The 17449-nt window shown below is 39.9% G+C and overlaps 1 protein-coding gene across 1 annotated transcript; it reads left to right on the top strand.

The window, feature by feature from the left end:
• Nucleotides 1–186: 186 nt before the first annotated feature.
• On the top strand, nt 187–16767 carry wdr95 (WD40 repeat domain 95). Its single transcript, XM_047594686.1, is given in 27 exon segments — nt 187–196; nt 351–424; nt 872–1102; nt 1546–1631; nt 1729–1821; nt 1908–1953; nt 2030–2076; nt 3765–3882; nt 4046–4115; nt 4532–4772; nt 5057–5162; nt 5526–5677; nt 5777–5879; nt 5990–6096; nt 6185–6264; nt 6348–6402; nt 6489–6534; nt 6875–6934; nt 10262–10424; nt 10515–10610; nt 10699–10757; nt 11359–11491; nt 11895–11934; nt 12280–12368; nt 13196–13348; nt 13351–13379; nt 16705–16767. Coding segments are annotated over 27 exon segments (2550 nt in total).
• The last annotated feature ends 682 nt before the right edge of the window (nt 16768–17449 follow it).

Raw genomic sequence — 17449 nt, 5'->3', positions numbered from 1 at the left:
AGAACAATTTCCCCCTCCCCAATAAGATTGACGAGACGATATCGCTGGAGAGCCTCCAGAAACTGAAGCTAGCTTTTGAGGTACTGTGTGAAACACATATGATTTTAAACAAAACTGAGACTTTATTCATGTCTCAAATTTGACTGTATTTTTCTTTATAAAGGAATTTGAAACGCGTGGCTTGCAATGCATCGATGTGAATAATTTTGTACGTATAGTGAAGAAGTGCTTGGATTTGCCTAACACGGTGAGAAATCTCTGCACAATATGCACTTATTTTGCAATTAAGAACCAGTCTTTGAAATTACCATGTGAAATTACAAATAAAATGCAATGTTTTGTCATTTGAGGTTTACAGAGGAATGCACAGATTCAAGGGCTGTTTAAGAAGATTGATTATTCAGGCCGGGGAAGGATTTCATGGGTGAGATGAAATTGTGATCTGTTTCTTGTGCAGCATACTGCCCTTTTGGTCACTGCGAGGGAAATTGCCTCGCTTCCCATAGTTTCTCATTCGGGATTTGTAGGAAGAAAAGGTTCAGTCAAAATTTGTGGAGCAAGGGTCATTGAACTAACCTGAACACAGTAATTTGAGCTATTTCAACCTTTCTGGGGCCAGCTACACTGTACGATAACACAGTTATCTTGTGCTGGCTCAGATAGCTTGCATCGGCAGACTTGATGTTATAGTATACTTTGGTACATTTGTCTTGCCAGCTCATTTTTTACGGGTTGTGCGGTTTATAAGGCTTGTTTGTTTCTAGGTATCTGTGTTAACTTTGGAGAATAAATTGTTTAAAGAGGAGCTGTGCAATAAAACTAACAAATGATTTGGCGGCAATGGTTTCTAATGCACATCGCTGTGATGCAGGGCGAGTTCTGCACGCACATGCTGCAGGAGTATGAAGAGAGGGAGGAAACTGCAAGGCGCCACAAGCAGGTGGGCTTCACCATGCCGGCCACTGTGAACAATTTTGGTCATGGCATTCCCATCGTAAACATCCGCTCCAGCCACGATGGCACCGTCACAACAGTGCGAGAAGATGGGTTAGTCTGCCACTGGAGTCCTGAGCTTCAACCCCAGAGGGCCAAGAGCATGTTTGTATGTTTTAATTTATATTTACCCGCAGAGGTGTTACAATTCTGTAGAAACTAAAACCAAGACTCTCTGGTGCTTTCACATTTCCTCCTGCCGAAGACACATATCTTTAAGATTGGATCAGAAATATATAGTTTAAAAATAATTTCCTGCAAAAGGCTTCAAGTATGGGTTGCAAAAAAATAAAAATGCTTTTGTTAGGAGCATTTTTATGATTTGGTGTTTCTTCTCCAGGAGGATAATATAACAGTTTGTGGGAATGATTGAAAATAAATCACAACGTGTGTTCATTATTCTAAAGGAACAACAAGAAAATATAGACGCAGTAACTGCAGTGTTTGTCGACAGCCACACCGAGTGAATTAGCACACCTAGCTTCAAAATAGCAGGTCTGCACAGGACAATATGATTTTTTTTTCAACAAATGATTGCGCTCGCTTCAACAGAATGAAGGACCCGCCAATAGAAAGTCAAAGTGGGCAAGTGATTTTACCCTGATGGCAGAGTACAACAAGCTGATGATCGGAACTGGGTAAGAAACGGTGAAATAAAAAGATTGAAGCACAATTATAAATCTTTTCTACTGCAGCCCCCAAACTCTTTTTCTTTTATTATTCCTTGTCTTACAGGGACAGAGAGATCCAACTTTATGAGCTTTCCACTCTGGAGCCTTATTGTCAGATCAATGCCCTAGACACTATACCATTGACACTAGACTACGGGTGAGAAATGAAGCTGTGTGTTAACGTTATGTCAGAAAAGCATCCATTAATTCTCAACGCATTAAGACTTGTTTTTCTCCCCGTAGCTCCACCGGCCATGATAAATGTTGCATTCTGTATGGAGACACTGAAGTAGGTTCTTTGTCAAAACCTCATCCAATTATGTAAGAATTGCTGAGAGAGGGTCATTTTTGTGTTTGTGTTTCAGGGATGTGTGAGCATCATTTTAATAGCGTCTGTGGGAGATACCCTCAGGTAACGCTGCTTTTCTAGACACCTCCTGCTCTCCCCATTTTCTTTTCTTCTTCTTTTTTTTTTTTTTTTTTTACTTTGCATTATTTATAAGAGAATTAGAAGACGGCATAGCAAGGTGGTATGAATACATTATAAAAGTGCTTCTAATATAATCGCACGATAACAATTACGCATCTTTTCCAGCAATATTCTGCCTGTTTTTCACACTTGGTGATTAGATCTGTGATTTTCTGCACTGCCAGGTGACCAAAGACAATTCTGAGCTGAGCCTGAGGGAGACATGAGCCATTAACAAGCGATCAGATTTCAGCACTTTTTGTTGTTGTTGTTGTTGTCGTTTTCCTCCCAGGTCATGTTCTTGGCTGCTCATAAAGAAATTCATTAGTGGAAAAGAGGAGTATTTCCTGTGAGTGAGATACATGAGCGTTTGATGATTCCTGAGCAAAAAAACAACAGTTAAAAGTTGGTTCTCGCTGCAACTCGAGTTATACCATAAGCAACTGACATATTAGAGTCCAAATTTCTGAAGTAGATGCATAATTTAAGTAAAAGTAAAATGGCATTTGTGGAATAATTTTAAAGTTGTTATTTGCTTTTTTTAAACGTCAAGGTTTATGTTTGGATAGTCATCCTAGTTGTTTACTGTATCTGCAGGTTGTCTTAACATATTGTGGTTTTCATCTGTACTTTTTTTTTTTATTACACAAAAGCTTCGATATGTAGGACTTCTTATTTTGTCTGACATTTCAGGCTAAACTATCTGTTGTCAAAGCACGAACATTATTAGCTGTTCGAGCGGCTAAGAGAATTTATTTTTATTTATTCTGCTGCAAAATGCAGGGTATGCACATGACGTCACAGCAAGTCACCATGGTTACAGCCACCTAATGGCAAAAAGTGACGGCTGAGCACAGAGATTACACTACTTCTCTTAGCGTTAGCATCTTTTACTTAGCTACGTTTATTAGAACTGAAATGACCTAAAACTAACTATCTGAAACTGAGGCTAGTCCACTTTTCCAAATCCATACTAGTTTGTATGGATCACTGTCGAGCCCAGCTGTTCTTAATTTGATTTGATAATCCACATTTCCCAGGTCTTGATGAATTTACTGATCAATTTCGCAGTGTTTTTGCCACTCAGGGGCCCGTGGCCACAGACAGCAGTGACGTCAATGCATTCCCTCTATAACAAACATCTGATCATTCCTGAATAAAAAAAAAACCCTAGGCAGTTTATTTGTGACATGGATTATTTGTCAGTATAGTTTCTCCAGTGAGCCAGTAGTACCTAGAGACATTGATGTGCAGCTCATTACCTTCTCACACCTTCTGTGTGTCCAAACTTTTGACTGGTAGTGTTATATTGCACTCATCTCCTAACCAACAACCTTTTCCTTTTTTTTTCTTTTAGATAAATATGACTTCTTTGAGTGGGGATGAAAGCGTGTATCTGAGTTTCTTGGTGTCACTTTCAAAGTAGCTCTCGCAGTTATTATCAGGTTTTACAGAAACAGGGTGTAAACTACTAAAAAAATAATCATGCCAACCGCACACGTCCGCTTCAAACATGTGTTGGAAAATGAAAGCTTTGCTTCCTGTCAGTCCCCGCCAATCAAACAAATTACGTGTTAAGTATGTTATGAGTGACAGGCCTGAATGCGCTTTTTACACATTTCTTTCTGTAGATTATGGAATAAACTACCAAAGGTTGGAAATATTCCCAACGTGTCAATTGACAACGCCGTGCTTTCTCCAAATGTGACGTTTGTCAGATGGAAGGTTCATCACGACTGGGTGACACAGGTGACAGTTTTCCTTTCCGCGTTTACGCACTCTTGCCTTACGAGGAAATATATTTATACTCAGTCGAGTGACGAGTGATGATATCTGCGGTATAGATCAACGGAGTGACATTTTTATTTGTGTTGGGAACTGACGATCCTGACTCTCTTCTCTCTAATTTTAGGCAAAATATTTTCACAGTTATCAAGCTGTCGTCTCCTCATCAAATGAAGAATCTTCGTCTCTTGTCATAGGTAATGTCTCTATGACTTCTAATGAAGATTTTTACTTTTGTTATGGACTCAAAACACACGCATGTCTTTTTTGTACGCATGTAAGGCGAGCAAATAATATTGCATCTTGAAAAGAGTGGTAAATAACTCCTTTCACTCTACTCTACAGTGTGCAGTAATTAAACCTGGTGTTGAACATTAGGCAGCTTGGTTTGAGCTGTGAGGAATGACTCACGATGACTCATCTATCACACACTCAAGCAATCAATGGCAGCATGTGTGTGTGCGTGCGTAATCTCCCCGTACGTGGGCACGTCCACTTGCCAGCTTGCTCGTTTATTCTGATAATGACTTACCCTTTGCTCCAAAGAGCCTGTTTTGATCGATGCTTGTGCACACAACTTAGCTTTTTTCTTTTTTTTTCTTTCTTTCTTGAGGATGCTCACTGCCATTAACAGATGCTGAGCAGCAGCTGACTGAAATCAGAGAGGCCTGTTATGAAGGTAAATCGAAGAAGACCCAGCTGAGTTGGGCTCCACAGGTGCGGGCCTCGCGTGATCAGTCCGTCTTCACGGTCTACAAAGGTGTTAAGACCTTTGACCTCTGTGAGAAGCACAGTTTGCTGGTAACAGGAGGAATGGATAAACTGATACGCCTGTGGAACCCACATGTTTCTGGGTGAGGAACCTAAATTCAGTGGGTGTGCTTTGAAACAACAATCAATATAATTAACACCTTCCTTTCCCCCTGATTCAGATATGATGTTAAACAGATATGTACAAGAACTTGAAAAGTAGTTACATGTATATACTATTATATATATACTGCTATTTTTATGCTTCGTATTTCTTATTTACGTGCTTTTCCTTGTACCACTGAGCAAAGTCACCTGAGTAAATTCTTTGTATGTGCACACATACTTGGCCAATAAAGATGATTCTGATTCTGTTTTTTATTGTTAGGAAACCTACTGGTGTTTTGAAAGGACACTCTGCTCCCATCGTCTTCCTCTGCATCTCATCGGAGGACAGTCAGATCTTCTCTGTCTCCATAGACTGCACTGTGAAGGTAATTCACGACTCACTGTTCACGTTGTAATTCTTTTGTGTGTGTTTCAAACGGCCCAGATAAACAGAGTTTGCCTCAATCACCTCAGCCACTGGGATTTCTACAGCAGTGATTAAAATGGATATTTGCTTAACTGCTTTGCTCTTTTAGAGCCACAGTTACATACTACTACAAAACGATGCAACAACAGGAGCCATTCTGCATGATGGACACCTTTACATACATTTACATACATTTTCCTACATGCATTGTTTATTTTTTCCAGTACTTCTGCACTATTTAATTTAAATGTCTTACTTTTGTATAGTTTGTATTGCTACTTTTTAAAGAAATAAAGAATTCTTCTTCCATTTGCTTTTGCAGATTTGGCATATTCAGGATCAGTGTTGCCTGTTTACTGCAGACGCTAAAGCAAGCCGCATTCATGGCGATATATCTGCATGCTTCTATTCCCCTGCTATGAAATCTATGTATATTGCAGCAGACTGCATGTCTGTGCTCTCCATGAAGTTAAGGTTGGTTGTCATGCCTTTGTGCCGTCTCCTATGAATTATTTGCAGCTTCTTACAGTTGATCTCGCTCTTATTCATTATGTTTTGTCTTCCCACTTTCAGACAGCGGCTTCACAGTCGTTTGACCGTTTCTCACAATGAGCCCGTAATGTGCTGCGGCTACAGCGAGGAGTTTCGTCAAGTTGTCAGCTGCAGCGAGGGGTCTGTGAGTAAATTAATTCTTTCATCTCAACATGAATCCAGTAAACCGGTGCATATTTTACTACGCCACACATCAGCTTTACATTTATTAACTCAAGCTGTTACTGGTTTTAGGTGGTGAAAGTCTGGGATTTTGACACTGGACGGCAGGTTTTTGAGTTCGGCGGCACGCGTGATATGTCTTCCATCACGTGCATGACATTTGATCCAATGGGGAGAAGGTTTGGAACAAGAATTAGTGTCTCTTTTCATAAAATATATTTAGATACTTCTGCTTTATCGCTGCACCGCATGTACTTGTGTTTGTAGACTCATCACAGGTGGACGAGATGGATGTTTAAAGATCTGGAACTTCAACAATGGTCAGTGCCTAAAGACGTTAAAAAGAGGTGCGTATCTTAAATTGGCATTACTGAAAAAAACTAAAAACATTTCATCCCTTTAAGGCTAAAATTCACACCCTTTCTTATAGATGGTGAATGTCAGGAGGTGTGCGACTGCATCTTTTTCAAAGTTCACAGGAACTCGTGAGTAATGATGTGATATTTGGCGAGTGTTCTTGGCTCAAAATAAATTTGAATCCACGCTGAGCTCATGCAATTTATATTTGAAGCTACGTGGTGTCTGTCGGAAGAGACCGGAGGATTGACATTTACTCTGTGAGTACAAAAGAGATGACAGGAGTCAAGACATTATTTGACAGCTGTATTTCAGGAATCCCTTTCCAATTATTTCTCCAGTTCCTCAAACCTTCCATCATTTTGCACCCAATTTGCATTTGTTTACATTACCATTACCGGCTGAAACTCCCATCTGAAATAGCAGAATAGTGATGAAAGTTTATGCCGCATTCAGTCGGTTTTGAAACTATTATAAATGCACATTTATGATATGTTATTTGAGATTTTGCCCTCCATAGCATGTTCCAAACATGATAAATGGATTACTATTAGCATATAAAATGTCTCCTATTTATTTATTTATTTATTTTTTTTTCAGGACATACCTGAGGACCTTCATCATATCCTGAGGCCAAAGCCTTCATGGCAGGATGATCTGGTGATTATAAACAGAAAAACTCTACTGTGATAACTTCGACTTCAGTTCAGTGTTCTCTGACTCTGTGTTGGAATTACCCCCAGCTGACATTTATTTCAGGGCTGACTAGTTGACAGCCATAGAAACATCGGGTGGGTTCGATTCGTTATTTCTTAATTTCTAAAAAGCAGCTTTCCATTCTGAAAGTGACAAAAGGACAGAGTGGGTCTTTCTGTCAGGAACTCAGTGTACGATTGAAAACACATCTTACAAATTCACAACAAGGAACTCTTCCCTGTCTAGATAATGACCATGGCGGATGCAGGGTTTTATTTTTAGCAACAGAACATATAGTTGCTTTACTACAATGCGGATTAAATACGATCATACAAATGCTATATTTTATTATTTGATAAATCCTGACCAGTGGAGCCCAGTTTGAAATGTAATAATCAAATTCTCTGATTCACAAAAGGCCGTTCTCTGGATGATATTTTATTTTGAAGGCAGTACATTTACACGGTGACATTACCCCTTTCACTTCAGTAAATAACACTGTCTTAAATTCAATTTAAAGTCCAGTTTCATATGCATTTTAACCTGTGTCTACACAGCCTGTGGAATCAGAGTTATATTTATAGTACTATGGTGCATTTACTTGCTGGTTTCTGTCCATATTTTGGTTCAGTCTTAAATGATGCACTTAAAGAGCTGTGAAGATAAGCCCTCCCTACTGGTTCTGTTCTTATTACACAGGCATACAGAGGACACTAGTATTGAGAAGATGATATAAGAATCATCTTTTGCTGACTGGCTAGAAAGAAAAATATGGAACAAACCCTGATCTCTCTGCAGCATTGCTTCTTCTTTTTCTTCCTCCTGCCTGTCTTACAGGCTTATTTCAGTATTAACATCATCCCAACAGTGCAGTTAGTTTTCGGGAAATAATTTAGATACATGACTTTTGTGTATTCACAAACCAAAACATGTATTTAAATAAACGTACTTCACAAAGCAGACAATTCTATCCTCCAAAATGTTGCATTTTTTTAATCGAATATACCCGCCAACACCGCTGATATTCACTGACATTTTAGTCTGTGTCATTTAGTCAGAAAAAGTCATTTAGTCTGACTACAAAACCTGCACATTACATTATTTCCCAACGGTGCAATCAAGTGAAGGGTGTCCAACGGTAGTAGCTCTGCCATGTGGTGTTTTGATACAATGGTGCCTGGAGCCCAATGTTATTGTCAGCATGTTGTCACAGGAAAAAAAAAAAAAAAAACATGTCCAGCTGGCTATGTTCACCATCATCCAGGAAGAATAGCGGTGGCCTTAGCCAAAGCTAATGGAGATCCAAATGAATGAAATCAAATCTTCACCATCTTTGGAAATGCTACAAGAATTTGCTCAAAAATCAAAGAGGTGGAAAATTTAACATTTTGATCTGATCATGGCACAGGAGGAAAACTTGGTGTCATAAGCGTCACCTTCGTCTGATCAACGTCGATATCAAATCGCCATGATCAAGCTGTCAAGTTAAACAACTAACCAAACGTACATGTAGGGAAGAGAAAACCCATTGAAACCTGATCTGTCAGGTTTAAACCCGGGACCTTCTTTCTGCTAGCCAACAGTGCTAACCACTTTGCATCTTATTTCTACTAAACAGCTTCCAATATAACACGAATGAAAACAAAACACTAAACATTAAATCCGCATCACAGTTCAGGCGAAACCTCACTTCATTACGGAGTGAAATTGGAGCGAAAGTGCAGCAATTAGTTTTCCTTTGAAGGTGAATTATGCTCTGAAACTGTATAATCGGCCCCAGCAAATATCACAGAGTAGATTACAGAGTCTATATCTGATGATACCTGTATAATGTGGTCAACTTATCTCTGACAGCGGGACACAGTTCACTGTAAGACGAGCTGCAGGAGGGAACACTGATTCTCATGAATGCCGTATGAGCCATTAGACGAGGTGACTCTCAGACCCCTTCCGTCTCTTTCATTACGGCTGGGGGTTACATTCACCCCTAAAGACGTCCATTAACAGAGCAGAAAGAAGAAAAGTGACCCTTTTGATTATCTACAAAGGCCCCCGCCTGAAATAGTTTTTCATTAGTGGCCTGCAGGAAGAAGATCAATGGGTTGTTTTATAGTATCCATTGGTCTCCTTCCTTTCCGCCAGTGAGCCTTCAGTTGACTGGGAATATTCCTCCAGATGGTCAACGTTGTGCTGCATCTCATTAAATATTTGAAACATGACCCAGTTCAGCTAAATATTTCACTTCGGCACGGAATATAAAAGTAAGTTCAAAATGCCATCTGCTTCTCCTGATTCCGTTCATGGTGTAAACAGTTTCACGTCGGCCTCGACACTCGGAGCAAATCTTGTTGAACTCAGGGAGAAATAAGCACATGAAGACCAAGATGAATCAGTGTGAAGTGAAGAAGTCGGAGTGACGTTTGGCTAGAATAACCCCGAGCAAAACCAAGACTTCAGTGAAAACTCTTAACCCATGGCTGAAAGTGGGTAAAAAAAAGTTTTAATACTGATTCCAATTAACAGACTATGACGTTTCAGACAATAGGTCACTCTGTGAGGTATGCAAACTCATTTATTGTTTCTGAATTGACAACGCTGAAATGAAAATACATGAAAATATTTTTTTTAACATGATTCAGTCTTTCCTCAACATCTCATCTGTGGCTAAGCTAATTAACAGCATTTATGTGTTCCACAAACACGTTAATCTTCTCATCTTCTCATCAACTCATTTAACTCACAATGGTTTGCGCCATTGCCAATATTCAGCCAGTAAGTGTGACTGCATATCGGCAAGTTGTGCTTTTGTCCGGAAGACCTTTGTGATATATCAAGGGTATAACTAACGTTTTTATCTTGCGTCAATCCCCAACCTTGCAGCCGACTGCAGCGGTGCGTCATCATTGCCGTAATGGCAGTTTTTTTTCTTCCAGAAAGCGCAACTTTGAATTTGTCCATCGGTGAGTTACGGTAATTCAAATACCGCAACCTTTTTTTATTTTTTAAATTTTATTTTATTTTATTTTATTACGCAGGCGGATGTTCAGGTCGTGAAGGGTTAAATACTTTCTGTTTCCAGTGAAAGAGATAAACGCAAAGCTTTAACGCAATTTAATAAAAACTGGCTGCAGCGATCCAAAAAGTAATACACTTTTTGTCTTGTACTAAGACAGAAAGGAATTCCTCTGAGAAAGCCAAATTAAACTGCAGGTTTTTTCCTCTTTTGTTTGATTTGGCACTAACAAATGACTGCTTTCCCCTTGGTGACACTCACAGTTTGTCTCTCCTCAGAAAAATGGCCATAAAGACGACATCCTTTGTGCGGCACAGTGCCCACCATCCCTCCTGGCCACTGGCAGCTACGACGGAGAGATCATAGTGTGGAACATGATTTCTGGACGTATACAGTGTCGCTTTGTCTGCCCACCTGCAGCTGAACACCAAAATGACGAAGGTGATTTTTTTGAGCTTTTAAGGGAAAACAAATCTCCTGTGATTGTAGAAATCTGCATTCACCTCATGATTTTCTCTCTCACACACACAGGACTGGACACAAGTGTTCCCAGCATAATTTTCCTGAAAAACCCAAAGTTAGAGCAATTTTCGTCGAGTACCGCTCTCTTGTCATCTGGGACAAAAGGTCAGCCTTATCAGTGCTAATTATTTTACAATCTTCAGCAATGTCGTGTTTCCTTGCACGGTTAATTATGTATTTTCTCTTTTTAAAGGTTCTGTGAATCTGTGGAATGTGCACAGTGGAGGAAAGCTCGTGAGCAGCTTCAAAGCAGTGAGATACTTTTAGTCTGCAAAATTTCCTGCCTTTACCTTTTGGCTATCAAGGAATATATATTTTTTTTCTTTCTCTTGTGTCTGAAAATGCTGAATAAAGAATAAGATAATTTATAGTGTAGTGTTTCTTTGCTTAGCTCTGGTTTTTAGGGAAGTAGCTGGTGCCTTCCTCGCAGCTAAATAATGCAAAGCAGGGACATTTTCTTTCAGGAAGTGGGTGAACATGGGGGCATACTATAATCCTTCGAAATGCTTAAATTAAAATACATGTAAAGACAGCAAAAATAATCTTGTAAATGTTCAAGCGCTTTCAATTCACTGTACTCTTCATGCACTTCCATTTCTTTGTGTTTAGTTGGTTTACTGCATTGCACATTTTGTATTATATTATTTAGAGAGGGCAGATATCTAGTGGAATATATAAATTCTTTCTGCAGGGAAAGTAACATTTAGTCACCACAGGAGCTCTGTTTGATTTTTGTCCATTTTATTCAGTTCGTTTCAGTACAATACAACAATTTCCAACTAATGAGTATGGTTGGTGGCAGCTCTGTGCAAAAGTATTCATCATAGATCTAATCCTCTTTTTGCACTTTCAGTCTAAATTCAAAGAAAAGATAACGAAGCTGGCTAAAACAGACGGGGGCATGCGGCTGTACGCCGCTGACAGAATCGGTTACATCTACGTTTACGACATGGAGCAGTTTGCCCCTGGGCAGAAATCACAGAGAGGTTAGTTTCATTTACTTTCACATTTGATCATACATACACCAATCCAGTGTTCTGTTGAGAATCTTTTGGACCTGGCATTTATGTTAGACATGCCTGAGACAGATGCACACATCAAAAAACATGAAAAAAACATGAAAAAAATCCTCCAAATTCACTAGATCCCAAACTTATCTGTGGGATGATCCTCAGAGGCTCTTCTCCTGAACCCCAAAACCCAAAGACCCTCAGAAGGTCCAAGTCCATTCCCTGATGAGTCACTGTTTTGGAAGCACAAGGGAGACCTACACAATACTAGGAAGGTGGTCATAATGTTATGTCTCATCGGTGTGTATTGAAAAAAGATGTCTGTACTGTTTATTTGAACATTTTCCAACATTTTTTTTTTGTTTTTCCATTCATTCAGCTGAAACTTTCTGGCGTGCCCACACCAGCACAGTTACTGGGTAATGTAAATTTTCCAACTTTGTCCCGTCAAGTTATCAATCCCCAGCATTTAGACTTGCTGTGTGCTTAGCGTATACTTAAAATTCCCCATGGGTATATCTTTAGTGGATCCAGTAATTTTTCAGTCTGAGGTGTCAGAAACAGTACAGCTTGCTTCCACTACAGTAGACAGACAAAGTGTAGAGGAGACTGAGTGGGAAGGTTTTTTAGCAGATGATCCGTATAGGTGAGATGCCGCCTGGGGTGCGTCTGCCATCGCACTTACCAACAGAGTGGATGATTTAGAGTGCTCTGACAGAAATGCCTTCTCCCATTTCATCCCGCGTCTCTTTGTTGTGGTCCAGCCTGCAGATTGTTGACAATGATCAAGTGGTGCTCACTTCGTCCGCCGACTACACCGTGCGCCTGTGGAGCGCGCGGGGCGAATTCATAGGTGGGTGTCATTTCGCATACGTCACATGCCCCCCGTTCCAGACTTTGCCGATGATTTATTCATTCAAACAACATTAACGTTAATCAATTCTGTGTGACTGACACGGCTGGGCTGACCCACGACGTGGCTCTGGGGTGAAAGTGAGCTGTAGCTGTCAGCTTCGAGCACCCATCAAGAGTCGTTTGCGCTGTAAAATGCATGGCAGATCAATTATGTTGTGTCTGGAGATCCAATAAACACCAAGGACTCATACTCTGCCTGACACTAACTGACCTGTGAGTCATTTAGAAATATCAAGCAGATGTATGTTTAAAGAACCAGCTGACAAAGAGTGAACCCAGGGTGATTAAGAAAACATATCCAGACTGTGCGACTGAAGAAACAAGGCTAGAAATAACTCAGATGTTGAGGCGTTGCTGAATGACCTCAGCTACATTTGAACAACAGTACCGACTCTTTTCAGTGTTTCTCCAAATGCGCCCAGCAACATGTTGTTAACCCACACTGATCCTACATTTTTATTTATGAAGATTTCCGATTGATCATCTTTCGAACTGATGATCTATAGTTTTGCCAGCTGACAGAAAAAACTCTTTAAAGCAAAGGGATTCATAAAAAAAAAACGTCGAAATAAAGATTACATTTTTCTCTGGGACTGTACGAAGTGTGCAGCACAGTGGGGCACTGCTGCAGAGAAGTGATTGCAAATGGATGCAGACAATGTGACATTTTAAGGAGCCACAGTTTGACTGAGTCACATTCATTCAGCGCCACGCCGCGCAGTCTGGCAAGATATTAAAATCGAGAGTTTTGATCTGAAACCGCAGGGACCTTCGGGCAGCCCGAGAGCTGGAGCGTCCACATCTCCTCGTCCTGGACGCATCCCGGTGTCCCCTTTGAAGTTCTGATTGATCCTCTGAGCACGCCGGATCACGAAGTTCTCAGCGTGAAAACACATCTTTCTGAAGTCGTCAATGCTGACTGTCTGAGACTGATGGAGGGGAACTAAAGGTGAGCCGCATTATTTCACAGATGATTTTTCCGAGCTGCGCGTTCCTCCGTCTGTGTATTCACCCTCGAAATGTTCAGCTGAACTTCCTTCAGTATCCGTCACAGTGAGAGAGATTAAAAAGCCCACCTTACCCAGAGGAATATTTATAAGAATGGGTGACGCTGGGTTACAGTATTACACCAGTCTCAGTTTAAACAGCGGTGGATTTATATTTAAAGTGTCCTCTCCTGCATTTCAGATTCTGTGATGAAATAGTGGGGCATGCTAACGAGCTATTGAACTGCTGCACTTTGATACCGTGGAGCCACCAAAGGCCAGTTAACCACCTGACCTCCCCCTCCATCCTGGTATTGATCCCTTCACAGCAGCTCTGAGGAACTGGAGTCAGCTGAAACTGTTTTGACCAACACTGGGAAACCGGGTCACTGCGATATTTGATTCTATAATGAAAGAGCTACACAAAAGAAATTCATGAAATAATGCCGAGGTTTACGTCTCTGAGAGATATACATGCACAACAGACTTTTTCAGCAGAACCACTGTTTACACTGAATATGTTACATTTCCTGACCTGACTTAATTAAAACCAGGAGACACTGAGGAACCGGCTGCTCTGCAAATGACACAAAGCAGTAAAAAAGAAGTTTACACTTAATTAACTGTGACGACTTATGGGTAGGTTTATGAGAGAGATGCTAAAATAAATCAATTTACTGAGGGATTCCGTACAAAGCAAAAGAACATGGAATGAATTTTAAATTAAATTGCTCAAATACATTCTTTATTATAACTAAAACCAAATATTTGACACGAATTGTGAAACAAATCATTCTTAAAGTGGCTGTTTGGTAAAAACCTGCATGAACATCCTCTGGCGTATCACCCCTAGTGCACCTCTGTTTCTCAGTCCATCCAAAAGGCCTCATTATCTAAATATATTCAGCACCTTCAGTCCAGTTTAAAGCTCATCATCGTGATCACAGGAGACCTTGGCTGCAAGTTCTGCACACAACCAATGAAGTGGGGACTCATTCCCCGGTGCGCCTCATTCTCTGATGAGTCACAACTGTTTTAGAGGCCTACACAATACCAGGAAGGTGGTCATAATGTTATGGCTGGTCGGCGTATATTCTTTGTTTCAATGAGAGATGCTAGTTGTGGATGTGTGACTGTCGTCTTGAGCGTTGTCATTGTTGTTTTATGTGTCTCTTGCCTCCTCTCACATTCACGCTTTTAATAATTTAAAGGAAAATAACAATGTGAAATAAGGTCATTATGGCGTTTATATGACAGTTTAAAACGAAATCAAACCACTGTTGGTTGCAGCTCACGCTCAGTTCTGCAGGATCTACAAACAAACCCTGTTATCATGAATGTTGAACGCTTGTGTGTTTGTACTCTTGCAAAGGAATATTGACCTTCTTCTTTTTAATTATTAACATCAGTGTCATAGTGACAAAGGCACAACACATAGCTAATTAAATAACTTTTACAGTTAAGTTTACAAGTTTACAACATCTTTCAGCTTTATGTTGTTTTATGTGTTTGGTTTACTGACTTATTATTATTATTTTTTAAATGTGGGACAGACGTTTTAAAGTTAGTTTCTCAATTTTGCTTTATCTCTCATTGTGAGACTCTAATGATCGAATACACTTTTAATGGTTCTAGTTTTGTAATATTATGTATCATTGGCGCAATAAATGCATTATTCATGATCTTCTGAAGGTGCTCTTGCGTGCATTGTGTTTAATGAAAGCCTGCGCGGTTTCAAATTTGTCAGCCTTGAACTTTATTAATAAAACACTACAGTTTGTTTTAACCATTCAGCTCTTTCAAAGGTCTGTCTTACACTGGAGCGCCTCGCAAGTTAAGGTGCAATAGTGACCACCATTTGTGTATACTACTACTATATTATATTAAAAAGTTTTTAGCTGTGCAGTTTTGCTTTGAGTAAAAGGAAAGTGAGACATAATGGTGCAGAGGCAGTAATGATTGTGCAAGCCAAGTACAGTGTGGCATAAAATTAAAAATGAGGGCATGACGTTTACTGTGTGAGTACAGCTTCATTTTGCATAGTTCATGACGTGAATTGTCACTGTGGTATTTATGTTTATGTACCGTACCACAGAAATGCCCTCCATGGAGCTCCTGAAAACCTGCAATTCATCATCCCTCACATGCACACAATAAAAACACACACACACACACACACATGCTCCCAATCTGTCTCTTACAAGGAGAGCATAAAGGTGTGTAGTGTAATGTTAACGAACAATGATTGCAAGAAAAAGCCAGGGCAGGTTATCCACATCACATTTACTTTTTGATTGCAGTAACTATTGGTGCTCTGCCTTTCTTTAAAATCTAGTTACACACATTCAAAGCAGTGGGAGCTCCGGATGATTGAGAGTGAGAACAAGGCACCCACAGTGGGATGTAGAAAAGGTTATTTAAAAAAAAAAATGGAACACAGAAACGTCCTAAAACATTTTAATAATAAAATATCCACAAATCCAGGTGTGTTAGTTACACACAGGTGTGCGACGTTCAATTGAAAACTAGAGACAGAGGCGATTTTCTTCTTGTGGTTGTGCTTATGGGCACAAATCTGGACTGATCCATCAAAGTGCATTTGAATGAATGCTGCGTTCACACGAGGTTGGAAATGTCATTTCTGCAGCCACACAGAGAAAACAAGCAAGAAAGAATAAGCAGCTATCGTTAAAAGACTGCAAGTAAAGCATCCTTTCACTTCCACGCTTTTAATAATTAAAGGAGAGGAAAATCACAATGTGAAATAAAGTAATTACGGCGCTCGTATGACAGTCAGCAGGATTTAATGTTCCTTGTCTAAAGTTTAAAACAGAATCGAGCCACTGTTGGTTGGCGCTCATGCTCATTTCTGCTGGATCATTAAACTCTCAGCTTCATTATGGCCTTCAGAAAACCATTCTCTCTTCAAATGATTGTTGAAAATTGTTTCACTCTAGTCCCGCATCTTAATGCATTTAAACTAGTTAACTGACTCTCATATAAATTCATCCCTGTTCATGATACTGTGGCACACTGCCACGAAACGCTGCTGTTCTGGGATCATAGTATAACATTACCATATCCTCAAAGGGGAAAGAGTAATGCAATTATCCAGCTTAGCATATTTGCAGGCCAAGAACACCTATACAAGTTATTGTTGTTAATTAGGCTCCTGCTCAGGTTATGCCCTGAATAAATGATGTAACCAATCTCTGTCTACTAATAGGATTAATAAAGGTGTAAGTTGTCCCATTCTAACAACTTTATATTAACTCAAATTATATTCAGCCAGATGTCAGCTATCCACAGTCTCTTCACGAGCCAGAGAACAAGTCCAATCAGGTGAAATGAGCGCGCCATGGGTTCGGAAATCTCGGTGAAACAATCCCTCTTTTCTATTCAAGTGTCACAGTAATCCACGGCGCTGCGTCAGATATGTGGTTTTTATTTTTGGGTGTTGAAATAGCATTGTATACGGCAGGTCTGCGCCATCATCATTATCGGGGCCAAAAGCTCTGACTTTCATTTTTCACATAGCAAGAAGAGCACAGGTGGAATTTGTAACACTAATGAGGTCTGCATCCCATTTAGGTGTCCCAGTTCTGGGGTCCTACTATTATTATTGTTATTATTATTATGCATGGCAGCTCACATAGTTTACTGGGACACGCACATGTAACCAAACTGTCATTGATTAATGTCATTAGCTCCGCATGTGCTTAATTCTGCTGTGAGAGAGGTGATAGAAAAAGGTGCATATACAGCATTTAACCTACTCTATCTCAAATACAGAGCAACAGTGTATTTCTGCTCTCTTCAGAAGGGGCAATTATTCTTGTAGTAGCTGAATTTTAATGTAATTTTATTAAAGATAGAAACATGAATAGAATGTCACAGTGAGACGTGTTGTTACAGGTGGCCCCGGTCAAAAAATGTACATAACTAAGTAAGCGACACCAAGACAGTGTGCGTTTACACCAATGTAAACTTTCCCAGTAATACCAGTTTTCATTCCTCAAAATCATTTTCTTTT

This window comes from Mugil cephalus, chromosome 9 (genome assembly GCF_022458985.1).
Source record: "Mugil cephalus isolate CIBA_MC_2020 chromosome 9, CIBA_Mcephalus_1.1, whole genome shotgun sequence".
Lineage (NCBI taxonomy): Eukaryota > Metazoa > Chordata > Actinopteri > Mugiliformes > Mugilidae > Mugil > Mugil cephalus.
The sequence above is the reverse complement of the archived record's forward strand: the minus strand, read 5'-3'. Positions and strand labels throughout refer to the sequence as shown.